The sequence below is a fragment of the Anomaloglossus baeobatrachus genome, chromosome 5 (assembly GCF_048569485.1).
Source record: "Anomaloglossus baeobatrachus isolate aAnoBae1 chromosome 5, aAnoBae1.hap1, whole genome shotgun sequence".
In the NCBI taxonomy this organism is placed as follows: domain Eukaryota; kingdom Metazoa; phylum Chordata; class Amphibia; order Anura; family Aromobatidae; genus Anomaloglossus; species Anomaloglossus baeobatrachus.
This window is the reverse complement of record NC_134357.1, coordinates 311,438,631-311,466,013: the sequence shown is the minus strand read 5'-3', so window position 1 is coordinate 311,466,013 and position 27,383 is coordinate 311,438,631. Positions and strand designations below refer to the sequence as shown.

The 27,383-nt window shown below is 43.4% G+C and overlaps 1 protein-coding gene and 1 long non-coding RNA gene across 2 annotated transcripts in view; one reads left to right on the top strand and one right to left on the bottom strand.

Annotated features, from left to right (window-relative positions):
- The window catches only part of ANKFN1 (ankyrin repeat and fibronectin type III domain containing 1), a 985,620-nt gene that overhangs the window by 764,898 nt on the left and 193,339 nt on the right, over positions 1-27,383 (top strand). The window contains exons 15-16 of the mRNA XM_075347517.1: positions 6,640-6,790; positions 23,417-23,585. Of these exons, the coding sequence (XP_075203632.1) occupies positions 6,640-6,790; positions 23,417-23,585 (320 nt within the window). The remainder of the gene's footprint in view (positions 1-6,639; positions 6,791-23,416; positions 23,586-27,383) is intronic.
- LOC142310040 (uncharacterized) lies at positions 12,396-19,861 on the bottom strand. The gene is made up of 3 exons (XR_012754067.1): positions 19,828-19,861; positions 13,289-13,365; positions 12,396-12,465 (listed from the first exon to the last, which is right to left on the bottom strand). It is a non-coding gene; the product is annotated as an uncharacterized LOC142310040 (long non-coding RNA).

Here is a 27,383-nt window from a genome sequence, read left to right as displayed (position 1 = left end):
AGCTGTCACTGAGGTTACCCGCTGTCACTGGATCCAGCGGTGGATGCAGCGGTGGCCGCGGGTAACCTCAGTGACAGCTCAGCTGATCGCGCTACTCACCACTGCTCCTCTCACCTCCACGCAGCAACTGAGGTGAGTAGCGCAATCAGCTGAGCTGTCACTGAGGTTACCCGCGGCCACCGCTGCATCCACCGCTGGATCCAGTGACAGCGGGTAACCTCAGTGACAGCTCAGCTGATCGCGCGGCTGTCTTCATTTGCTGTGTGGAGGTGACCGGAGCGGCTGTGTCTGCTGCAGCTCCGGTCACTTCCATGCAGCAGCGCTGGAAGCGACGCTGGACCATCCTGGAGTACGCCGGACATGGAGGGCTTTTTGGGGCTGATTACAGTGGTTAACCAGGGTATATGTTTGTGTTTTTTATTTATAATAAAGGATTTTTTTGGGTGTGTGTCTTTATTTACTGTAATTTACAGATTAATCATGGAAGGTGTCTCATAGATGCCTGACATGATTAATCTAGGACTTATTGGCAGCTATGGGCTGCCAATAACTTCTTATTACCCCAATTTGCCAACGCACCAGGGCAAATCGGAATGAGCCGGGTACAGTCCCAGAACTGTCGCATCTAATGTATGCGGCAATTCTGGGCGGCTGTTGGCTGATATTGTTAGGCTGGGGGGCTCCCCATAACGTGGAGCTCCCCATCCTGAGAATACCAGCCTTCAGCCGTATGGCTTTATCTGGCTGGTTTTAAAATTGGGGGGGACCACACGCCGTTTTTTTTTAATTATTTAATTATTTATTTCACTGCACAGTATAGACACGCCCACCGGCTGCTGTGATTGGGTGCACTGTGACACCTGTCACTCAGCGTGGGGGCGTGTCTCACTGTAACCAATCATAGGCGCCGGTGGGCGGGGTAAGCAGGGAATACGAGATTGTTTAATGGGCGGCCGGCTTTTTCAAAACAGTAAAAGCCGCCGGAGCAGTGTGAATGCCGTGCAGAGCCGGGCCGGAGATCGGTGATCGGTGAGTATGAGATAGGGGGTAAGAGGGATAGACTGACATGGACAGAGAGAGAGGGACAGAGATAGTGACGGACTGACAGAGATTAGTGAATGACAGACATTGTGAGGCGCTTCAGAACGCAGCTTTTCAGCTGCGCTCTGAAGCGGACCTTTTTTAAGCTGCGGTGCAGAGCGCACACCTGCGTACATAGCATCAGACATCAAAATCGTATGAGGGATGTCACACGTTTCAATTGACTAGGTTCATACAACAAAACGTCCAATGTATGAGGAATAAACGACATGTATGCGATCACCATATTTTCATTCAATCTTGATTGCACGTAGGTGTCACACGCAAATACGTCACGAACGATGCAGGATGTGCGTCACTTACAACTTGACCCCGACGACGGATTGAAAGATTTATTGAAGCGTGTAAAGCAGGCATTAGTTAGTTCCTAGTTTTAGGTGCACATTATTCTGCACATTTTTATAAACATTTTTGTTTATACATAATTTGTCTTTATTTTCACATTTCACATCTTTTTAATATTCATTTACTTGTGTACATATATAATTTTATATATGCTCCCACATGAAACTGTATTTTATTATATGTATTTTCATCTACATTTAACTTCTTCTGCAACAAACACAAAAATATCCAATTTTTTCACATTCATGTTGGACTCTTTTTATATCATTTTTGTATATCATTGTTTTACATTACTTTAATCGAGCCTTAATTGCATATGTACATATTTTCACTTACACATGACATTCCTTGTTGTGTCTCAGCATTGTTACCGTTTTGCTCCTGTTGTTTAAAAAAATGTTTCCTGTACAGTACAAATTACAACCTATTCTCACATTCCATTCTTAGGTTAATTCACAAGTGAAAGGTCATTGCTTTAAATTGAGGAGCAGCCATGAAGAAAATCTAATATATAAAGCTGAATGTGTGTATGTGTGTGTGTATGTGTGTATGTGTGTGTGTGTGTATGTCCGGGATTGGTATCTGCACCGTTGCAGCTACAGCCACAAACTTTTGCACACTCAAACGTCTGGACGCCGAGAGCGTCATAGGCTATGTTTTGAGGGGAAATTTTAACCCCGTGCTTTACAGTTATTCGTCAAAAAACCTGTCTCCATTAAAGAAAATGGAGCAGGGAGCCACAGTGCAGCCAGAACTTCAGAACAATGTGCAGCCATGCCCTTATATGGAATGTTGGCGTGTCACAATGCAGCCAGGGAAAGAGACAGACACAGACAGGGAAAGAGGCAGACATAGACAGGGAAAGAGACACACACAAAGAGACAGACACAGACAAAGAGACAGACTGACAGGGAAAGAGACAGACACAGACAAAGAGACAGAGACAGACACAGGGAAACAGACAGACAGGGAAAGAAAAGGAAAGAGACAGACAGGGTAAGAGACAGACAAAGACAGGTAAAGAGACAGAAAAAGAGACAGACACAGGGAAAGAGACAGAGGGAAAGAGGGGAAGAGACAAACAGGGAAAGAGAGGGAAAGAGACAGACATGGAAAGAGACAGACAGGGAAAGAGACAGATAAATAGACAGACAGGGAAAGAGATTGAGACAGATGGAGAAAGAAACAGAGACAGTGAGAGACAGACAGGGAAAGAGACAGACAGACAAAGAGATAGAGAGACAGACAGAGAGATACAGTATATACAGAGGGGGAGACAGACAGAGAATGGGAGAGAAACAGAGAGACAGTTACTATCCTGGGCGTTAATACATTCTATTTATACATTCTATCCCGGGAATGTTAATACATTCTATTTTGTTAACAACAGTTATTAACCCGGGCGAAGCCGGGTAGTACAGCTACTTTCCCTATAAAATAGAAACAGCATCATCCAGCTCTTTTGATATCAGTCTCTCGGCCAAGAAAATTGCCAAACTGCATCATATGACTGCTATGACAATTGGAAAAATATGAAATAAAGTTCATCCATCTTTTCAAAAGCCAAGAGGTGGACATCCAGGCAAAATATTGTAGTTCTGACGTGACAAACAAGGCAGTGGAAGTGGTTCATATGCTTCATAGTGAGATCAAAAACGTTCAAGCAAGCACCATGCAATGCACATTACATAAGTCTGGAATGGTGACCCGTATAATGGTGAAAAAGCCTCAACTGTAATATCATCCTAAGAAGCGTCGGCTTGAGTTTGCAAAAAAGTATGAAAAGTTGACAGTAGACGATTGGAAATGGGTAATTTGGAGTGATGAGATGAAAGTCAATAGACTGCTCTGATGGGTATAAGTGGGCCTCTAAGAAAAAAAAGGTAAAAATGGATTGACAAAAGTTACTTCATACACTTGAGTACTACAGGTATGAAAAGGACGGCACTGAATTCCAGCATAACGACCGAAAGCATATGTTGAGATTGGTGAAGAAATGCTTAAATGACAATGAAATAGAGGTGCTGGAATGACTGCTACAGTCCCCAGACCTCAACCCAATGGAAAACTTGAGGGTAGAGTTGAAGAAAAAACTCTATACATACCCAAGTGACTATACCAGTATTTACCAACATTGGGAATGTGTAGAAGAGACTTAGGATCAGATTTCGGTCAAAACATGCTTAAATTTGATCAAGAGTATGCTCAGAAGGATTCAGGCAATGTTGAAATCCAAAAATGTTTTGAACTTTGACTTTCACGCTGCATATCTCACTATCCACTACATCTTTGAGTGTGAGACTACCTTCATTTCATATACTGTATATACGATCATATTGCCTATCTCATACTAAAATTTGACATGCAACAATTTAGCATATGGTTAGGTATGCAGATTCTTGTCATGTCACTGATTTGTTACTGTTTTGCTTCTTAAAATCTAAATTTTATTTTTTATTATTTTATCAGTATTTTGTAAATCCACCTTTGGCTTTCAACACTGCCTCAATCCTTCTGGGTATGCCCTAAATCAGATTCAAACATGTCTCAACTGAAGTCTGATCCCAGGTCTTTGGTGCATACTGGTTGGCTCACTTGGGTATGTATAGAGCTTCACTACTCTATTCTACTTCATTGTCATTGAACTATTTCTTTGCCAATCTTGATGCATTCTTCAGGTCGTTGTCCTGCTGGAAAACTATGTCGTCCTTTTCACATCCATAGTGCTTGAGTATGTGAAGTAACTCATCTTCTGGCATACTCATATATACCTCAACATTGAGATCACCATCGATCTTGGTCAAGTGTTCAACTCTTTTGGCTTTGAAACAACCTCATATCATCAGGCTTTCTCCACTGAATGTGACAGTTCTTTCAATTTTTTAACCTGTTAGTGTATTTTTTCCTTGTTACTTTCAGACCTATTTGCATCCATCAGATATTATTTTATTGACTTTCATCCCATTGCTTCAAATCAAAATCTTCTACTGTCCACTTTTTGTACTTTTTTGCAAACTCGAGCATCTTATGAGGATATTAAAGTTGATGCTACTTCACTTTTTTCAGGCTACCATTCTAGCCTTGTGTAACGTGTGTTTCACAGTGCTTACATGGACGTCTGTGATCTCACTATTACAAAGCATACAGGTCACTTCCACTGCCATATTTGTCATACCAGAACTGTTAAGGCCCCGTTACACGCAACGAAGTATCTAACGATATATCACCGGGATCATGGATTCTGTGACGCACATCCAGCGTCGTTAGCGACGTCGTTGTGTGTAACAGCTCCGAGCGAGTGTTAGCGATCAAAAATACTCTCCTTATCGTTGATCGTTGACCCGTCGTTCATTTTCATAAAATCGTTGCTGTTGCAGGATGCTGGTTGTTCGTCGTTCCTGAGGCAGCAAACATCGCTACGTGTGACACCGCAGGAACGATGAACATCACCGCACCTGCGGCCGCCCACAATGAGGAAGGAAGGAGTTGGCGGGATGTTACGCCCGCTCATCTCCGCTCCTCCGCTTCTATTGGGCGGCCGCTTAGTGACGCCGCTGTGATGCCGCACGAACCGCCCCCTTAGAAAGGAGGCGGTTTGCCAGCCACAGCGACGTTGCTAGGTAGCGATTTGCCCGTGACGCACAACCGACGGGGGCAGGTTCTTTCACCAGCGACATCGCTAGCGATGTCGCTGCGTGTAAAGCCCCCTTTAGACTTTGTAATGAGCCGACTTGTTGACTTAGATATTTTTCCTGGACATCCACCTCTTGGCTTTTGAATCGATGGATGACTTCATTTCTTTTTCTTCCAAATCTCATAGAAACTATTTCATGCAGTTTTGCAATTATATTGACGGAAAGTCCACTATCAATGAGCTGAATAATGCTGTTCCTCTTTTCTTGGAAAATGTCCTTCATGGCTGCTTCTGAAATTGAACGAGTAACTTTCACTTGGGAATCAACCTAATAACATAATAAGTAATTAGGCAGTGTAAGAACAGGTTGTAATTTGTAGTATACAGGAAAAAAAAGATTTTTCAAACACCAGGAGCAAAACATTAACAATGGAGTGACATGACAAGAATATGCATAACTAATTATATGCTAACTAATTGCAAGTCACATTTTTGTATGATAGCTAAGATGATTGTCTTTAAAATGCATAAAAAAAATTCATACACACTCGTACGATGACCATCTGGCTTGGTGTCATCTGTTTTGCCATCCTTCCTGCACTACATTGGAAAAAATGTTATAGTTCAGGTTCACTCATCCCTACTCAACATTTATACAAGCCGGTGAAATACTGTGAGAATATAGTCTGGTCAGATGACACCAAAATTGAACTCTTTGGAAGCCATTATACACACCATGTTTAGCGGCCAAATGGCGCTGCACATCATCCCAAAAACACAATACCAACAGTGAAGATTGGAAGTTGGAACATCATGGTGTCTGGCTGTTTTTCAACATACATACTGGCAAACTTCATATAATTGAATGAAAGACGAATGGACAAAAGTACTGAGAGTTCCTTGAAAAAACACCTGCTGCTATCTATCAGGATGATGAAGATGAAATTATGGTGGACAAACCAACAAGACAATGATCCAAAACACACAGCCAATTAAATACTCAAATGGTTTCAGAGAAAGAATAGAAAGCTGCTAGAATGGCCAAGCCAATCATCTGACCTGAATCCTATAGAAAATTTAAAGAACTTAAAATCAGATTTCATAGAAGGAGCCCACGGAACCTTTAGGATTTGAGTGTCACATCTGAGCAATGCATAGGACTAGTTTCTCCATACAGAAGGTGTCTTGAATGCGTCATCATCAACAAAGGCTTTTGCATGAAGCACTAAATACATTTCAGTAAGCGTGTTTAATACTTTTTCCCTGTAATATTTTTTTCTTACTTACACATCACTAAATTTATGGCCATGTATTGTTTGATTTCTTTACCTGTATTGATTTGATGGGTTGTCATCAACATCTGGGGAGAAATGCATGTCAATAGCACCTTTAGAAATTTATTTTCTTACAAAAATGGTGACATGTTCATGACTTATTTCACCCTGTGTGTCTGTGACACATCTATGGTTCCTGTGAAAATACAAAAAAGCAGATAGAAATGGTAAATTTGTCCTAACGTATATGAAAGTTTTCTGAAAATTGGCATTTTCTCTCCTCAGAGATGAATGGGAATGGATTCAAAATCTCTCTATGTTAGACTCTTGGGAAAACATAGAGGTCTCTCTGGATGCTCATGCTCATCTGTTTCTATGTGATCTCCAGGTGGCAGTGAAGGCCCTACTCAAACAAATCAATCTACCTCTTCACCAGGTAAGGTAGCTTCTGCCAGAAAGAAGTTACGAAATATATCATTTATGTAACTATAGATTTACATAATGTGCATCATTCTGTTAATAATTGTTCTCAAATTTGATGCATTTTGGGTCCTAACTTTAATCATAAACACCAATGAATGCAAGGTGTCAACTTGGCAAGGATTGGACCAGTACTCGATTCAGATGGGTAGCTCACTGTAAAAAAAAAATAAAAAAATGACATGGGCTACAAATAGAAGTTAAATGGTAGTAAGAGAAGGATAGTTATACATATTGTGTTTCCCGATGGTTCTTGGAGGATCACGCTGCAGTCAGATGTCTTCAGGGCCCGCTAATTAAGGTTCATGAATATTCACTTCTTCCTCCACCCACCCTTTTTGCCAGTTTCTACGATTAGTTGCAGACTGCTATACAAGCTCCGCATCCTGTGTCCACATCTGTGATTGGTTGAAGTCAGTTTGCTGTATAGTGTAAGAAAAAATTGTTAAAATATGACATAGGCTCCCACCATATTTTGACAACCAGCACTGGTAAAACTATAGCAGCAGACTGGAGCCCCATTTTGTGACGTTTACAGTCACTCGCAGGTGTGCTACCGGCCAAGTGAGACTGGATTGTTGGATTGCGGGTCAAGGTCGTGACCCGTAATCCGACAATCCAGTCTCACTTTCACTAAGAACAGCTCGGGAGCCTGGATGTGACCTCCGGGGAACTGAGTGACGTCATATTCTCACACCCGGGCTCCCCCGCTGCTGTCAGTGTTTCCCAAAGCCTATGAAACTTGGATGTGTTGCCTCCTCTTTTCAGATATAGCAGAGTTAATGATCATTGTGGGACTTCATGTGGATTATGTTGGGTCTTCAAGGGTGTTTTAGGGGTTAATAAAAGGGTGAAAGAGGGTGGGTGTATTTTATTTCAAATAAATGATTTTTTCGGTTTGTATTTTATTTCTTTTCACTTTCAAGATTAGTAATGGCGGAGGTCTCATAGGCCTCCCATTACTAATCTAGGGTTTATTTTTATTTTTGACTTACTTCTGAAAACTTTTTTTAACTTTTAATTGATTTTGCTAGTCTTCTTAGGGGACTTGAAGCCTGTACTGTCTGATCGCATGTGCTGTACAGAGCTCTGCTGATGTACTGTGCTGCACAATTAATCATATATTATAACTAATCCCAAGCACACAGATGACACAGGGGTAATGCAAAAAGTGATTTATTAAATTAGACTAGCTGCAGAAAGAAGCGCCACAACCAAGACAGAACAAAACCAACGTTTCGGCCGGTGTGGGCCTTTATCAAGGAGTTGTCTGTAAGAAAAATGATAGACAGTATTTACAAACCAAATAGTGATGTGCTGTACAATAGTTTACATATATACAAAAGAGGTAACATGTACACATACGTGTCATGAAAACATGCATAGGACGGTATAGACAACGTCCGGGGACTGCGGAGGACCTGCGGCGTCTTAATATCAGCAAAAATTGGCTGAGCAGAAAAAGAGAACAATAAATAAGCACCTAAGGTATATGACAAAATCATACAACAACAGGTCAGAGTAAAGACTCTTTACATTTGTTTGGAGTCAAACCAGGAGGAGGTAACCAGAGGAGGATCATGTAAAAAAAGGTCTAGATGAGAAAACTCATTTTAAACACTCATGTAGACAAGACTTCAGAGTCTTTTGGGAGGCTACTACCATGAATACAGCTGTATAATACAGAGGAGTCAAATTACATTAGCAAGTGATTACATACTGTGAGGTAGCACGGTCGGCTGCGCAGCAGAAGACACGGGATCCAGGCATTAAGGTTCACAGCACATGGTTTTAATGTCCAAACAAAAGTCCATAACACAATACATGTGCCTCTCCAGCAGAAAACTCAGGGAGTTCTGTTCACTCCCTCACACCCGGCACACCTTCCCTTGTTCCTGATTCTATTTAACCCTTCCTTCAGCCTGTAGGGAAACAGCATTAACCCTATAGTGGATTTACTTTCTATCATGGAGTGAGCACAACCGGGGCGAGACATACCGGCCGTCATAGATAACCCCGGTCACAGTCTCACATACCCCCCCCTCAGTTCAAGCGTGCGGGGTTGAACTCCAGCCATCAAACACGGGCCGCGGAACAAGGCATCGGCGTTGCCCTGCAACCTACCGGCCCGGTGTTCAACCGTAAACCGGAAGTTCTGCAGAGAAAGGAACCACCGGGTAACCCGGGCATTCCGTTCCTTGGCGGACCTCATCCAGACCAGTGGAGAGTGATCCGTCACCAAGCGAAACTGCCGTCCCAGTAGGTAATAGCGTAGGGACTCCAAGGCCCACTTGATCGCCAGGCACTCCTTCTCCACTACGCTATAATTCCGCTCGGGAGGGGTGAGCTTCCTACTCAAGAAGGTGACGGGGTGTTCCTCCCCCTGAACCACCTGAGACAGCACTGCCCCCAGGCCGACCTCCGAGGCGTCAGTCTGTACAATGAACTCCTTCCGGAAATCAGGGTTGACCAGAACGGGCTGTCCGCACAGGACCTCCTTCAGGGCCCGGAAGGAGTCCTCGGCCTGCGGAGTCCAGCGCACCATAACGGACTTCTTGCCTTTGAGAAGGTCCGTCAAGGGGGCTGATAGTCCCGCAAAATCCTTTACAAACCTCCTGTAGTACCCCACGATACCCAGGAAGGCCCTAACCTGCTTCGTGGTCAGGGGTCTAGGCCACTTCTGGATCGCCTCAACCTTGTTAATTTGGGGCTTAATCACTCCTTGGCCTATCACGTAGCCCAAGTAGCGGGCTTCCGTGAGTCCCAATGCACATTTCTTGGGATTCGCTGTCAATCCGGCTGTTCGAAGCGCATCCACCACCGCTTGTACCTGTTCCAAGTGGGTCTGCCAATCGGAGCTGTAAATAATGATGTCATCCAGGTACGCTGATGCATACGCCTGGTGGGGTTCCAGCACTAAGTCCATCAACCTCTGGAACGTGGCCGGAGCGCCATGTAACCCAAAAGGCAAGACAACATAGTGGAAGAGACCCTCCGGCGTAACAAAAGCGGTTTTCTCCTTGGCGGACTCCGTTAGTGGCACCTGCCAGTACCCCTTGGTCAGGTCGAGCGTGGTAAAATATCGCGCCTGTCCCAGCCTATCAATCAGCTCATCCACCCGGGGCATGGGGTAGAGATCGAACTTGGATATTTCGTTCAATCTCCTAAAGTCATTGCAGAACCTTAAGGAGCCATCGGGTTTTGGTATTAGGACAATCGGACTAGCCCATTCACTCCGGGATTTTTCGATGACCCCCAGGCGTAACATTGTCTTTACTTCCTCCGATATGGCTTGTTGTCGAGCCTCCGGTACCCGGTATGACTTCAGGCGTACCTTCAGGTGGGGCTCGGTGACAATATCGTGTCGTATCAGACTGGTCCTACCGGGCAGCTCGGAGAAGACATCGGGGTTCTGCTGAACCAACCGTCTGGCCTCTCGCCTCTGTTGCTTGGTGAGGGCTTCTCCAATCCTTACTTCCGGTTCGTCCTCTCCAGAGGTCGCTGGAGCCGGATGTGAACGACCCGAAGAGGAGGGAGGTGGGGAAAAAACAGCCATCAGGCTTTCCCGTTCCTGCCAAGGTTTTAATAGGTTGACATGGTATATTTGTTCAGGTTTCCGCCTACCGGGCTGCAATACTTTATAGTTAACCACCCCGACTCTTTCCTTTATCTCGTAGGGGCCTTGCCACTGAGCCAGGAATTTACTCTCCGCCGTGGGGATTAATACCAACACCCGATCCCCGGGTTTAAAGGTCCGCACGGTGGCTTGTCTATTGTAGCGGCCGCTTTGCGCGGCCTGAGCCTCCTGTAAATGCTCCTTCACAATTGGCATGACGGCGCTTATGCGGTTCTGCATACCTAAAATGTGTTCGATCACACTTTTATGGGGGGTGGGCTCTTGTTCCCATGTTTCTTTTGCCAGGTCCAACAATCCCCGGGGATGTCGCCCGTATAACAATTCAAAAGGCGAAAACCCCGTGGATGCCTGTGGCACCTCTCGTATGGCAAACATCAAATAGGGAAGCATCATATCCCAGTCTTTCCCGTCTTTTGAGATCACCCTTCTTAGCATGGTTTTCAGGGTTTTATTGAAACGCTCGACTAAACCGTCCGTTTGAGGATGATACACAGACGTACGCAACTGCTTGATCTGGAGTAGCCGGCATAGCTCTTTGGTCACTTTAGACATGAATGGGGTCCCCTGATCCGTAAGGATCTCCTTGGGCAACCCCACCCGGCAGAACACAGCAAACAACTCCCAAGCTATAAGCTTTGCTGCAGTATGTCTGAGAGGTATCGCCTCGGGATACCGGGTGGCATAGTCAACGATCACTAGGATGTGTTGGTGCCCTCGAGCGGACTTTACGAGGGGCCCCACCAGATCCATCCCTATCCATTCAAAAGGGACTTCTATAATGGGTAACGGTACCAACGGACTGCGAAAATGGGTCAGGGGTGCGGTAAGCTGACACTCCGGGCAGGTTTCGCAGAACCGTTTTACCTCCCTAAAGACCCCGGGCCAATAGAACCTTTGCAATATTCGCTCCTGCGTTTTCTTGACCCCTAGGTGGCCACTCATCAGGTGTTTATGAGCCAAGTCGAGGACCCACCGGCGATGCGGCTGGGGCACCACCAACTGTTCTACCCCCACGCCCCGTATTTCATCTACCCGGTAGAGTAAATCCTGCTTAAGAGCGAAATGGGGGTACCTTACCTGGGCACCGGGCAGCTGTGCCACCCCGTCAACTACTGTCACCCGTCTCCGGGCATGTATCAACGTAGGGTCCTGGAGTTGGGCTGTCCCAAACGTATCCGGGGACGCCTCCAACTCCGGGATGGGCTCGACCGTCTCAGCCTCTCCTGCCAATACCTCTAGGGGCGACCTACCGGGTTCACACTCTGTCCCTATCATGGTGACCCCTACGGCAGGTGTCCCGGATTCAGGATTATAGGGCTCAGGTCCCGGGGTTGTTGCTGCCGGTCCGGCACGGATCGACTTGGCCAGAAGAACCATCTGTTCTTGGTGACTTTTTTCCTGCAATTGCAAGGCTTGCTGCTGATGTGCATTGGCCTGATCCATCTGTTCTTGGAGTTTTTTTTCCTGCACTTGCAAGGATTGGAGCAGGTGTGCATTGGTCTGTTGCTGCTGTGCGTCGCCGGGTTTGGGCTGTAGTATAGCCGCTCGAATCCAGGACATGCGCAGCTGGGTCACCAGGGATGGATGCTACACCTCACCGGCTGTCATGCCCGCCGATTCTCCACCATATGTGAGGTAGCACGGTCGGCTGCGCAGCAGAAGACACGGGATCCAGGCATTAAGGTTCACAGCACACGGTTTTAATGTCCAAACAAAAGTCCATAACACAATACATGTGCCTCTCCAGCAGAAAACTCAGGGAGTTCTGTTCACTCCCTCACACCCGGCACACCTGCCCTTGTTCCTGATTCTATTTAACCCTTCCTTCAGCCTGTAGGGAAACAGCATTAACCCTATAGTGGATTTACTTTCTATCATGGAGTGAGCACAACCGGGGCGAGACATACCGGCCGTCATAGATAACCCCGGTCACAGTCTCACAATACCAATAGCCAAGGTGGTGTGGGTGAGGGATAGAATGGAGGAAGAATTGCCTGCGGATAGAGATAAGAAAAATGTAAATGAGGATGCCTGGGTGGACGGACAGATCCATACAATTACCAGTGACTGATAGAAGTTAAGGTAAATACCTTGAGGCAGCCAGGAATGGGGACAGGGTCCCAGAGGATAATATGGTCAGCAGGGCAGTGTGGCAGGCGGCCATGTGCTGTGGTAAATGGAGCATTTATAAAGGCAGGAGGCTGTGGGAACTTCCGGGTTGGCCGGACACAGCGTGTGTGCCTGCATGGGTGACGTCATTGGTGATGTCAGTGAGCAAGGAGGAGCATTTGCCAGGTGCCTTCTCCATGCTAGCTACTGCGCATGAGTATGGCCGGTCTGAAGCACCTGCTGTTCATGTAAACACTGGGGAGGGGTGATGATGCGGGGGAGTGGGCGGGGCCACGAATGTGACTGGCAGAAGTTGAGGGATGAGTGTGTTAGCAGTGGATGTGCTTGTGTATGTGAACGCCTATACACAGGGGAGGGATAATGGTGCGGGGGTGGTTGGGGGTGCATACATTATTGGCACAGACTATGTGCAGGAAATCGGCATGTGGAGGGAATATGGCTTAGTATGTATAAGGGGGCTTAATCACATCTAGGTGAAATATGTGTAGTTATAGATAAGCCATCCATGTTATCGTCTGTATCAACATGTGATGTGCGTACATGCATGTGTTGGAATTATAAAAAAGGGGGGGGGGACAGGAAAAGGAAGGGGGTGGGAACGCGGAGAGGGAGTTATGGGATAAGAAATGCTGCTAATGTCTGTGCTGTAAGGAGAAAGACCTGAAAGAGAAGGGTTAAACGTGCTACCTTGTCAAAAAGAGAGTGCCCATAGGGAGAGGTGTTAGGATTGTTTCTCCAGATTGCCACAGAGATGATCATGGTTTCTGTAAGGAAAAAAGAGAATGAATGGTGAATAACATATACAGGTATATAATTCAAAAGTGTGGAGTACAGGTTCCTATAGGCTATAAAGTGAAAAGGACATAAGAATGATATTTAGTAATTTGACTCGTATTCTCTGTTAAGGCCCCATGGTTCGAGGGTTTGTAATGTGTGGATCCAATAAGCTTCGCGATCCCGCAGAAGCTGAACTCTGTTCCCTCCCCTCCTCGGTAGGGGGACATGTTCCAGAACCTGGAACCTGAGTTGGGAAATTGAATGGCCACAGGCAGTGAAATGTGCAGGAATTGGAAGTACCGTTAGACCACAACGTATAGTAGATTTATGTTTGCTGATGCGGTCTCGGATATGTTGGGTGGTCTCCCCAACATATCCGAGACCACAGGGGCATTTAATGAGATAAACCACGAAGTTGGTGTCGCATGTGTAGAATCCCTTGATTGGGTATCTCTTGCCAGTTCGTGGGTGCGAAAAAAATTCACCCTTGGTGACATTGGAGCACTGGACACAGTGTAGGCATGGGAAAGTGCCCCTGCGTGGTGTGGATAGAAAAGTCTGTCTGTCTTTGGACCTGGCAGAGCCCACGTCAGCTCTAACTAGAGTATCCTTGATGTTTTGGGGACATTTGTGGCAGATCATGGGTGGGTTCTGAAACTCCATAATGTTAGGATAGGCGCTGCCTAAGATGGGCCAATGTTTCTTAATAACATGAGTAAAGGCCGGGGAAAAGGGATGGTAGGTGTTGACAAATGGAACACGAGGGGGTTTACTGGATCCAGAGTTGTGTGCAGGAATGGTGATGGATGCGATTTGGCGAGGATAATCCCTAGCTTGAAACTTGTTACTCATCTCTTGATGTCGTAGGAAACGGGTTGCAGGATCAGAGACAATTCTGTCGACTCTACAATGTTGGGATATGGGTAGTGACTTCTTTATGTGTTTGGGATGGCAACTGCTGTAAAGGAGGAGGCTGTTTTTATCGGTGGGTTTAGTATAAATGTCAGTTGAGAATTGATTGTTGGTATCTTTCTGAACAACAGTGTCCAAAAAATTGATTGATTTATTGTCATAGTGGATAGTAAATGATATGTTGGGAGAGATGGTGTTAATCTCGAGGAAAAATTTCTTAAGGGTATTTTCGTCCCCTGTCCATATAAAGAATACATCATCAATGTATCTTTTCCACAAAGGGATGTGGATAAAGAGTGGATGAGGATAGATGAAGTCATCCTCAAATTTGGACATGTAGATGTTAGCGTAAGGGGGCGCTACGTTGGACCCCATTGCGGTCCCCTTGCGCTGTAAGTAAAACGTATCCTCGAAGAGGAAAAAATTGTTTTCAAGTACAACCCTAAGAAGATCCAAGCAGAACCGTTTCTTCATGGTGTCAAAATCCGTGTGTGTGTCAAGGAACCATTGTACTGCCTTAAGACCCCCCTGGTGGTCTATACTCGTGTACAGACTGGTGACATCCATGGTAACCAGGAGGCAGTTATTGGTAATGCAATTGGTATCGGACAGGGTACTTAGAAAATGATTAGTGTCTTTCAGGTATGAGTGGGTACTGGGAATCAGGGGAGTTAGTATTTTTTCCAGGGTACGGGCTAGTGGTGAGAGTATAGAGTCCGTGGAGGCAACGATCGGTCGACCGGGGGGGGAGGTGAGGTTCTTATGAATTTTGGGGAGGGTATAGAAGACAGGTGTGATGGGATGAGTATTGACAAGGAATTCGGAAAGTTTACTGTCAATGGTAGCATTGTGGGAATTGAGATTGACAAGATCCTGAATAGTGGCCCTAATTTGGGGGGTGGGGTCACGTGGGATGGGAGTATAGGTAGTGGTGTCACTAAGTTGCTCCTTAATCTCAGCGATGTAATATGATTTGTCCATGACAACAATAGCGCCACCCTTATCTGCTGGTTTGATGACCAGGTGGGGATTATTCTTAAGTGAGATAAGGGCTCTAGACTCGTCTTTTGTCATATTGTGACGCAATTGCATGTTACCTTGTCCTATGTCTCCCTTGATTTTGTCTATGTCTCGTGTGACCAGTGATATATAGGTTTCAATGGGATGGTAATTACGTGGTGGTTGGAAAGTACTTGGATTGTTGAGACCTAATTCGCGTAGTGTAATGGCAGCCGATAGGGAGGGTACTTTAGTTGGAGCGGTGTTGGAAGGATTCTGGGGGTTAGTGAAGTGTGCTTTGAGTCGTAGGTTCCTGAAGAACCGATTGAGTTCTTGCTCCAAGGTAAATGTGTTAAGTGGGGGAGTGGGGCAAAATGTAAGGCCTTTTTGTAGTACTCTGGTTTCGGTGGGTGTAAGGGTCAATGAGGAAATATTGTAAACAATGTTTTCCCTACCTGGGACCGCGTGAACATTTTGTAGGACGGAGCCCTGTTTCTTGCCCCTCCTGGTTTGCCTCTTGACTGATGACTTGTTCCTAAAAAAGAAGAGGAGGGACCAGAATAGCTCTGATCGCTGTCTGAGCTGTAAGCATTTGTATAGTTGCCTCGATGGGAGGGCCTTCTCTCTGATGGTAGTGAGGAGGTACGCCATTTATAGATTCGATTTTTTAGATAATCGTCCTGGTCTCGTATAAATTTGGATCGCTTCCGGGTCTGTAGGGTTTGCTGGAATTCCGTAATGATTTCTTGGTTCTTGGATTTTAGTGTGGAGAATTCAGCTGAAGGAAGAGTCTGGGACAGTTGTTCCTCTGTGGTTTTGATATTGGCCTCGACCGTGTGGATTTCTTTCTGCAGGTAGTCTAATGTCAGTATTATGATATCAAGAGAGCATTTATTAAGAATGCTCTCAAACTGATCACAATATGTAGGGTTGTCTGCAAAAAGGGTGGGCCTTAAGAGAACTCTTAATCCTCTAGGGATACGCTGCGCCCTGTGGTATTCAGCAAGAGTTACTGCATGGAGTTCCAACGACGTGTGTCGCTTCAACTCCTTCAAGTAATCTCTAGTACATAGCTCTTCTGTGGGTACAGTTAGGAATTGATTGACTGCGGATATCCCAGCTAGGACAGTCGCGGCCTGATCAGTGCTGTACGAGAGCGTTGGGAGAGACATTTAAAGGTGCTTAGTCAGGAGTGCCAGCGTAAACAGACAGTAGAATAAAGGAATAAAGCTGGGCTCAACTGAATGTAGGTGATTGAGGGAAAAAGGGATTTCAAATATTATAACTAATCCCAAGCACACAGATGACACAGGGGTAATGCAAAAAGTGATTTATTTAATTAGACTAGCTGCAGAAAGAAGCGCCACAACCAAGACAGAACAAAACCAACGTTTCGGCCGGTGTGGGCCTTTATCAAGGAGTTGTCTGTAAGAAAAATGATAGACAGTATTTACAAACCAAATAGTGATGTGCTGTACAATAGTTTACATATATACAAAAGAGGTAACATGTACACATACGTGTCATGAAAACATGCATAGGACGGTATAGACAACGTCCGGGGACTGCGGAGGACCTGCGGCGTCTTAATATCAGCAAAAATTGGCTGAGCAGAAAAAGAGAACAATAAATAAGCACCTAAGGTATATGACAAAATCATACAACAACAGGTCAGAGTAAAGACTGTTTACATTTGTTTGGAGTCAAACCAGGAGGAGGTAACCAGAGGAGGATCATGTAAAAAAAGGTCTAGATGAGAAAACTCATTTTAAACACTCATGTAGACAAGACTTCAGAGTCTTTTGGGAGGCTAATACCATGAATACAGCTGTATAATACAGAGGAGTCAAATTACATTAGCAAGTGATTACATACCAATAGCCAAGGTGGTGTGGGTGAGGGATAGAATGGAGGAAGAATTGCCTGTGGATAGAGATAAGAAAAATGTAAATGAGGATGCCTGGGTGGACGGACAGATCCATACAATTACCAGTGACTGATAGAAGTTAAGGTAAATACCTTGAGGCAGCCAGGAATGGGGACAGGGTCCCAGAGGATAATATGGTCAGCAGGGCAGTGTGGCAGGCGGCCATGTGCTGTGGTAAATGGAGCATTTATAAAGGCAGGAGGCTGTGGGAACTTCCGGGTTGGCCGGACACAGCGTGTGTGCCTGCATGGGTGACGTCATTGGTGATGTCAGTGAGCAAGGAGGAGCATTTGCCAGGTGCCTTCTCCATGCTAGCTACTGCGCATGAGTATGGCCGGTCTGAAGCACCTGCTGTTCATGTAAACACTGGGGAGGGGTGATGATGCGGGGGAGTGGGCGGGGCCACGAATGTGACTGGCAGAAGTTGAGGGATGAGTGTGTTAGCAGTGGATGTGCTTGTGTATGTGAACGCCTATACACAGGGGAGGGATAATGGTGCGGGGGTGGTTGGGGGTGCATACATTATTGGCACAGACTATGTGCAGGAAATCGGCATGTGGAGGGAATATGGCCTATCTTATCCCATAACTCCCTCTCCGCGTTCCCCCCCCCCCTTCCTTTTCCTGTCCCCCCCCTTTCCTATAATTCCAACACATGCATGTACGCACATCACATGTTGATACAGACGATAACATGGATGGCTTATCTATAACTACACATATTTCACCTAGATGTGATTAAGCCCCCTTATACATACTAAGCCATATTCCCTCCACATGCCAATTTCCTGCACATAGTCTGTGCCAATAATGTATGCACCCCCAACCACCCCCGCACCATTATCCCTCCCCTGTGTATAGGCGTTCACATACACAAGCACATCCACTGCTAACACACTCATCCCTCAACTTCTGCCAGTCACATTCATGGCCCCGCCCACTCCCCCGCATCATCACCCCTCCCCAGTGTTTACATGAACAGCAGGTGCTTCAGACCGGCCATACTCATGCGCAGTAGCTAGCATGGAGAAGGCACCTGGCAAATGCTCCTCCTTGCTCACTGACATCACCAATGACGTCACCCATGCAGGCACACACGCTGTGTCCGGCCAACCCGGAAGTTCCCACAGCCTCCTGCCTTTATAAATGCTCCATTTACCACAGCACATGGCCGCCTGCCACACTGCCCTGCTGACCATATTATCCTCTGGGACCCTGTCCCCATTCCTGGCTGCCTCAAGGTATTTACCTTAACTTCTATCAGTCACTGGTAATTGTATGGATCTGTCCGTCCACCCAGGCATCCTCATTTACATTTTTCTTATCTCTATCCACAGGCAATTCTTCCTCCATTCTATCCCTCACCCACACCACCTTGGCTATTGGTATGTAATCACTTGCTAATGTAATTTGACTCCTCTGTATTATACAGCTGTATTCATGGTATTAGCCTCCCAAAAGACTCTGAAGTCTTGTCTACATGAGTGTTTAAAATGAGTTTTCTCATCTAGACCTTTTTTTACATGATCCTCCTCTGGTTACCTCCTCCTGGTTTGACTCCAAACAAATGTAAACAGTCTTTACTCTGACCTGTTGTTGTATGATTTTGTCATATACCTTAGGTGCTTATTTATTGTTCTCTTTTTCTGCTCAGCCAATTTTTGCTGATATTAAGACGCCGCAGGTCCTCCGCAGTCCCCGGACGTTGTCTATACCGTCCTATGCATGTTTTCATGACACGTATGTGTACATGTTACCTCTTTTGTATATATGTAAACTATTGTACAGCACATCACTATTTGGTTTGTAAATACTGTCTATCATTTTTCTTACAGACAACTCCTTGATAAAGGCCCACACCGGCCGAAACGTTGGTTTTGTTCTGTCTTGGTTGTGGCGCTTCTTTCTGCAGCTAGTCTAATTAAATAAATCACTTTTTGCATTACCCCTGTGTCATCTGTGTGCTTGGGATTAGTTATAATATTTGAAATCCCTTTTTCCCTCAAGCACCTACATTCAGTTGAGCCCAGCTTTATTCCTTTATTGCACAATTAATCATGTCCTGAAAGTGAGTCGAGACAGTGAAAGGGGTCATCATCTGACTTCTCGCTTTCATGACAATCCATTGGCGCCCCATGATCACGATCATGGAGCAGCCATCAGTGGCGGGAAATGGCACAATCCCCATCGGCGCATGTTAGATCGTGCTGTCACAGTTTGACATGGGAATTTAACGGGTGAATATGCATGGGCAGATCTCCAATCCACCTGCACCTGTTAGCTGCACATGTTGTCTGATCAGATTAGCCAACATGTGTGGGGAAAAAAGAGCCTTAGTACGTGAGCCTACATCAAAGGGAGAGACACAACCAATAACGTAAATATACGTCATTGGTCATGAAGGGGTTAAACAATATTAACAATTTCAAAGGTGCTAAAACATTCGTCCATGACTCCGTGTAGCTAAAAAATGAATCTTATATGATCACAAAACATACCGTCAAATGGCGTAAAGTTACTGTAGTTCTGATATTGAGAGATTACTACATGTGTAAGGTAAATAGAGAGTTGACTGACAACAGTACATATAAGAAATGAATTGGGGAACTCACCAGATAATACTTGGAGCTGTTACCATTTTTTCTCCTTGAGAAAAAAAAATCATAAAAATTATCTGTTTCCGAATTCCGCTAAACTCTTTTTAGGTTCATTGACTAACGTGCATATACAGTGAACATTTCCTCATTTTTTCAAGTTACAACCACAAACAAAGTATTTTATCAGGATTTTGCAAAGAAGAATGGTCAAAAATGTCAGCCTCTAGATGTGCAAAGCTGGTAGAGACAAACCCCAAAAGACTTACAGCAGTAATTGCAAGTGGTCCTGCAAAGTATAGACTATGTGGGGATGAATACAAATGCACGTCAATATTTTCAGATTTAGATATTTTACATTTTTAGAAACCATTTCCTTTACAGTTCATAACAAATTGCTTTTTAGTTTTTGGTTTATAACATAAAATCACAATAAAATATGATGATAATAATAATAATAATAATAATAATAATAATATGAACACAACTTTCAAGTCTTGTCACAGGTTCTCAATGGGATTTAGGTCTGGACTGTGACTGGGCCATTCACATACATGAATATGCTTTGATCTAAACCATCCATTGTAGATCTGGCAGTAGTTTTAGGGTCGTTGTCATGCTGGAAGGTGACTTTACATCCCAGTCTCAAGGCTATTGCTGCCTCTAACAGGTTTTCCTCCAGGATTTTCTTTTATTTATCAATGTTCCCATTAACTGTGACCAATTTCCCTGTTGAAGAAAAGCATCCCCACTGCAGGATGTTGACACCACCATGTTTGACAGTGTGAATGGTATTTTCAAGGTGTTGTGCAGTGTTATTTTTCCACCACACATAGCGCTTTGCATTTAGCCCAAAAACTTCAACTTTGGTCTCATTTGACTAGCACACCTTCTTCCACATGCCATGTAGTGAGCCTGGCCAGCATGTGGAAGAAATTGCTCTGGTCAGATGAAACCAATATAGAACTTTTGGGGCTAAATGCAAAGATGTTTGAATACAACTTGTTTTCTTCAATACCTGAAAACATGAAATAACATAGGTTTCTCGACGAGTCTCCTTATGATGATGTTAGATAAAAAAATAATTGTTGCTAGATATATCATTTTAAATAAAATGAAACATAAGTTAAAAATTTAAAAGCATCTCATGGACTCTTCCTCTATATATATATATATATATATATATATATATATATATATATACTCTCACTCAACTGCTGCTTATTGGTTTATTTTTGCAGGACTTACAGTAATATATTTTGAAAGCCAGCTAAGTATGAAAAATAATAACAACTTTCGGGTGGTCTCTAAAATTTCTATAGTGAAGCTAAGACCCTAAAATCACTTGGATTCCTCTGTGCATTTATTTCCACCACCCATAAAACTGCTTTTATTAAAAACAACATAAAATACATAAGTAGGACACAAGCTGTGTCCCCTGAGTTAATTGCAGCTCAATTGTATACATAAAGGTGGTCATTAATCTGTGGACGTCTCAAAAGTGACAGGAACGTCTCCGAGTGAAAACACAAGGCATCTACACGTAGAGGCATTTACATAAATAGGAGCACTGTGTGTAAAGATATTTATCAAAATGAAATATTTTTATTATGGCTCAGTGGGCAGGTTTTACCGCTATTTGTGATTCATGTAGCACAGGGTCTTAGGCCAAGCAAATTATAGTCGTTCACTGTTTTGTTAATATGCATAGCATTACTAATGGCTATCCATTAAGGCTGACCTGAGAAATGTTACTTTTGCTATCAAAAACCCCAAAAAAAATCTAGGCATAATAAAATACAGAAAAAATGCCATGATAATACACATCATAGTAGCCTTTTAACAATATTTGTATAACTATAACATTTTGATGTCAGAGCTTGATGGTTACCCAGAAATAAGGGGCACTACATAGGCACTGCTCATTCCTTCTTGCAGATTGTCATAAATTAACTTTGCAGTAAGTTCCTTCTATATGCAATCACTGATCAAATTATATGCTATATTTCAGATTCTTCAGCTTCTGAAGTAAATATTTTTACCCAGTATATATCTTTATATCAGTACCCCAGGTGTTGCAGAACACATTCCCCAATTAGACTATATTATATTTACCTGGAGCCATTACAGATCACTTTATATAATATTTTCATTCATTTTAATCCTTGTAAACCTACACTTTATGGTGAAAAATAATTTGGGCCACCTACACATTATATCTATGAGAGCTTTAATGACATACCATTCTAAATCCGTAAGCACTCTCAAGAAGATAGTCACCCCTCGACAGCTTCTATTCTTCTCGGAAGGCTGCTTATAAGATTCTGGAGAATGTTTGTGCACATTTTTGCCCTTTCATCCATAAGAGCATTTGTGAGGTCAGTCAGTGATATTGGGCTCACAATTAGTGATGGGTGAGCACTAAAATGCTAGAATGCTCGTTACTCAATTCGAGCTGGTCAGACATTCAGATGAGCTCAACGCAAGTAAAGAGCATTATGGAAAGTCACTGATTGGCCTGTTCACAGCTCCGCCCATATACAACCAGCTATAAACAGAGCCTTTCCAGTGGGAAGGAAATCAAGTTTTGGGTTTTTTTTGGTCACACCACATCCAAGAACGTTGTATTATTCCCCGGGACAGCCATTCAAAGATTGTCACTGGCTCTCCCTGGGGTTCCTGCACACACCATGCAATGAGACAAGCCTGTGCATTGTGGACGAAATATCAGAGCACTCAGGATACTCGTTTGAGTTACGCGAGTACCTGAGCTCAGTCGAGTGACGAGTATTGCCAAGCACGCTCTCTCTTCACTACTCACAATCTCTTTGGAAGGACATCATTAAGGTGTTTCATGAGGTGGTAGTCAGGGCTCTGTCAAGTTCTCCCACATCAAACTTACCCAACCACGACTTTATGGACCTTGCCATGTGCACTGGTGTAGTTAGCTAAAGCAGAGGAAGGACCTTCTCCAAACTGTCCCCACACTATGATTTCAAGACACAGCGGGGGAAAAAGCTGCAATATATGAATGTGAATTTTGCTTTCACTCGCAATGTTGTTGCATTTTTAACTGCTTCTTTTCTAAACACAAAGTTCTAAGAATTAGTCAGGAATGGAAAACTTCATGGTAATACAGCACAGTGCTATCATAGTTTTTCCACGTCATCAAGTCTTTGGTTTTCTGCTTTGATATCAATAGCAACCATGAAACAAAACCTCTGAATTCTGCAAATGGAATTTCCCTAATTCATAAAATTATGAATAACTGCAAATATTTGGTATGTGTGAGTCTAACCATATAGTGAAACCCCTTTATTTGCTGGAAAGCAGAACAAATAAAAAGGAGCCTATTCTGCTTAGCTGATTCCTGTGTGAAGTGTCATCATGCAGAATTTCATGATGCTAAGACTAAAATTAAATCAGTGCTTTAGATCCTGATCCTTCTGCCATCTCATCAGGTGGAGAACAATTGAGATATTCAGGGAACGCTGATTCTGTGACTTAGTACTGTGTTACATGTTATTTTTACCTGTTTACTCAATTGTTGCTTGTCGCTGGTGTTTATATATTGTAACCCTTGTTCTCTCCCTGTGTCCCTCTGCAGGCCAAGCACTTCCGTCTGTATACACAAGAGGTGTTGGAGCTGGGTCACAATGTCTCCTTTCTTCTTCTGCTCCCTGCCTCAGACGATGTCTGCAGTGCCCCAGGACAGAGTAATCCTTACACCCCACACTCAGGATTCCTTAACCTCCCCCTTCAAATGTTTGAGCTAGGTACACAAGCTTGTTTTCTTGCCAAGGCATATTAGTGCTAACCTGTACATGAAATAATCTATCTATCATAGCATTCTTTCTTTCCCTGTGGTGGCTCAATAAATCACAGGATGGCCACAAATCTCTGGTGTGATCTCTACGGGCTGCACATAGCATTACTTTGTGGTCACATACACACCATCATTGTGTTTTGACTGAACGATATTGTCACCGGGGAAGACAGACTGAATTTACTTTTGTGAATTGTTGACATATGTTTATACGAAGTAATTCATATAATATATGTATGAAATCTGTAACAACGAACCATTGTATCAATGAAGTTTTCTCGATATCATTCTTCAGGAACGCACTGCTCTACTTCTAGCTGACTTCCTGCTTGTCAGGGGCCAGTGCGCTCCTGAAGATTAACAGTTTGGACCAGTGGTTTGGTTGTGCTACTGGTCTGAACTGTGTGCTGTCCCATACTGCTAGAAGAGACAGCTTTGTCTCAGCAGAAAAGAAGAAGCACAGGGGTTTAGAAGCTGATCTGATAAATTGATCTGTTCAATTTCTTAGAGATACAAGGCATAGAGCCTACTAATAGAGTGCTTTTTGCGTAGACGACCAGCTTCTCTGAGACCATAGAATTCCTGATAATATTATATATCATGTTAGTATTCATACATAATTAGAGATGAGCAAATGGACCCCTAACAAATAGAATTCATTGCAAATTTTTCCCAAACACTTTAGGGGAACGATTTTCACAAATACATTAAAATGTAGGCCAGTCACCATGCTGAATATGGTTTGAGAGGAAGGGAGGGGGGGTTAGATTAAAAAACAAACATAATATCACACACATGTCCTAGGCGATCACCTGACTCTCTATGTTGTCTCTCTATAAGGACTACACAGGTCCTCCATTTCTATCAATTTCCTTTTCCTCCATTTATTATGCTTTAGGGTCTGAAGAAACCTCAGAGGTCTAAATTTCTTGTGTAGCAGCTTCATCTATGGGCAATGCTTTTACGCCAATTCTAAAATAGATAAGGTGACAAAAACTGAAATTTCACTTCATATCGAACATGCAAAAACCAAACTCTGCTTTATGTCATTGAAAACCATTGCCAGATGCCAACTTTTCAGTGTCTGATAATGACACCAGCTATACAGAAATTAACTGTAATAAAAAAGTCTCTTCAAACTGAGCATTACTGGAAAATCAAATCTACCTTCCCCATACAGGTGGGTGATAAATTGGTAATAGTACAATATACCACCCACCCCAGCAGCTTCACAATGGCTGTAACTGATTATGACGAGAAGTAGGTCATCGTGTCAGTCAAAGATGTTCTGACGAATGTGGGATCTGAATGGGATGAATGAGAAAATAGAAATCCAAATCCCTGGCAAGCTTTATGACAGTCAATGATTGACAGGAACCTTTACCTTACCCTTCAGCATGAGGTTTTCCAGAAAAGGGTTGGTGCATTAATGAAGAATATTAAAATCCATACACAAATGTTAAAAAAAAATCCTATGTAGGCATTTTAATTTATTATAATGATGTTAATTATAATGACTTTCTCGAGGCTATTGTACGTATAACGTTACTGGAGAAACATTTATTGAGATTTCTGCATGAGAATTCTTCTAGAGATATTGACTTTCCATTAATCTAGTTTAACCCGTCACACCCCTGGGTATATATGTGTACCCATAATACTGCTTGCTTGACAGTAGGACTATGTCATGTCGGACAAGGGAGAAATATCAGTTCACAGGAGTGAGATAAGGTGACATGCCTGAGGGGGTATGGAGCCAGCCAGGATGGAACCAGGAATTGTAGTCCCCTTGTGATATGTCACACACACTGGCTGTCCTGACCTGCCCAGCACTTATAATGTTGCTGCAAAAACACTGACTGATATTAACCCTCCATGAAACGAGCTGCTGAGTGTTAATGGCTATGGAGATACACCTAACATAGTGTATCACCAATACTGCTTGTATACCATAGGAGCTCTGTCCTCGGCATCGACGACAATTTTTCATTAGGCACATAATGTTTTACTACTGCTTTTAGCCTACTTGTAAGTATACACTGGAAGGTGATATTCGTTATGAGACTCCCCTAGCTCCATTATTTAATATGGGGTAAGAAGTACACTACCAGTTTTTAGTGCAGGCCCAATTTCCTTAGTGCAGTTTGTGAAGGATAACAACTATCAGGCCTCATTCATCAAATCTGTATCGTAGTAAAAATGTCTTTGCTGCCCATAGCAAGCAATCAGAGCTCAGCTTTCCATTCACCAGAACAGTGTAAAGGCCCCATACACGTTATATACAGTAGCTTTTGGCCAAATGATTGATAAGCTGGCAGCTATCTCTCCTGTCTTCCACATATACAAGAATGATCTGCTTGGCCGAGCGTTCCTGTGTCTCCAAGAGAAGGCCTCTGTCAGACTCCTTTGACATCAAATTATCTCAAGGGAGAATAAAAGAATCATTTGTTGGAAATTCAACAAGCTAGATCCTTGACACACTACAATATTGTGGGGAAGAGTCAGGAGACTCCCTATATACATTAGATTTTATACCAATCCTGTTGATATCTGAGGTTCAAAAAGCTGCAATTCAATGTAATCCATAAGAAATTAAGGACAATTTTTCCTTTCCTGTTGGGTGCTAATCATTGCAGTGGGCGGTTGGGTTGTGTGTGTCCAGCTTGCCAAATTTCTTTCAAGAATTTTATGGATAGGCTCATTCACCAGAAACACACAATTGTTTTTGTGGATATTTTCTAAAACCTCCCACTCCATCAAGACAGAAAATAAAAGATTCAGTGTAGAAGCAGCGTAGCGCCAGTTGAGTGGCAATGCAAAAAAAAATAATAAAAATGGTAGTCAATTACATGTTTGGACATCCCTTGTTTTGCTGACATCCAGGAAAAATGTATGAAAATCTTTGGGAAGTATGAAATCCGGACCCAAGAGAATAATAAACCTAATATGTAAAATATTAAAATAAAATCCTTATACTCATTATAACCTTTACCTCTCCAGCCAGTCCGCTACTCACCAACCCCCGTCAGGTCTTGATCACACCTCCATATCGCTGAATGCACTATAATCCCAGACCTCTTCTCCCTGGGCCAGAAATTTCAGCTCTGCTGATGCTCTGTTGTGATTTTATGACATCGTGAACTTACACGCGTTTGTACTGAAACGTCCTGTGCCTCATCTGAGCCGAATGTATTGGTCTACCATGAAGAAAACAGTAATAAAAATACGATGGGGACAGGATGGAGGATGGTGAGGTGATGAGTAAGATGAGTACAAGAATTGTTATTATTTTTAACCTTTTGATGGCCCTTTGCAGTTCAGTAAAATGGCAGCCAACACGCAAGCGAATTACAAAAAAAAAAAAAATCGTCAAAAAGCCGATTTTTGTAAAGTTCTATTAGAATTACACTGGAATAAATTCTCTCATCTCTACGGATCAGCTATCCATACTTGCCTAAATAATAGAGCCCGTCACCTAAACAGCTTACTCATCATACATTTCTAGTAGAGCACAGAGCGCTGGTATTTCATGAGTGTCTATACCGATACTGTACAAAGTGGAACAAGGTCCTTAAACAATGAACATAAATACCAATAGTGAAAAAACTATCCCAGACTGCTAAATTGCACACAAAAATGTTTAATTACATTACCTCATATAACTGCTTTTCCAACTTAATTGCTTTTAATTAAACTTTTAATTTAGTGGAACATTCTGTGTACTGTACCATGTGCTGATTGTCTACAG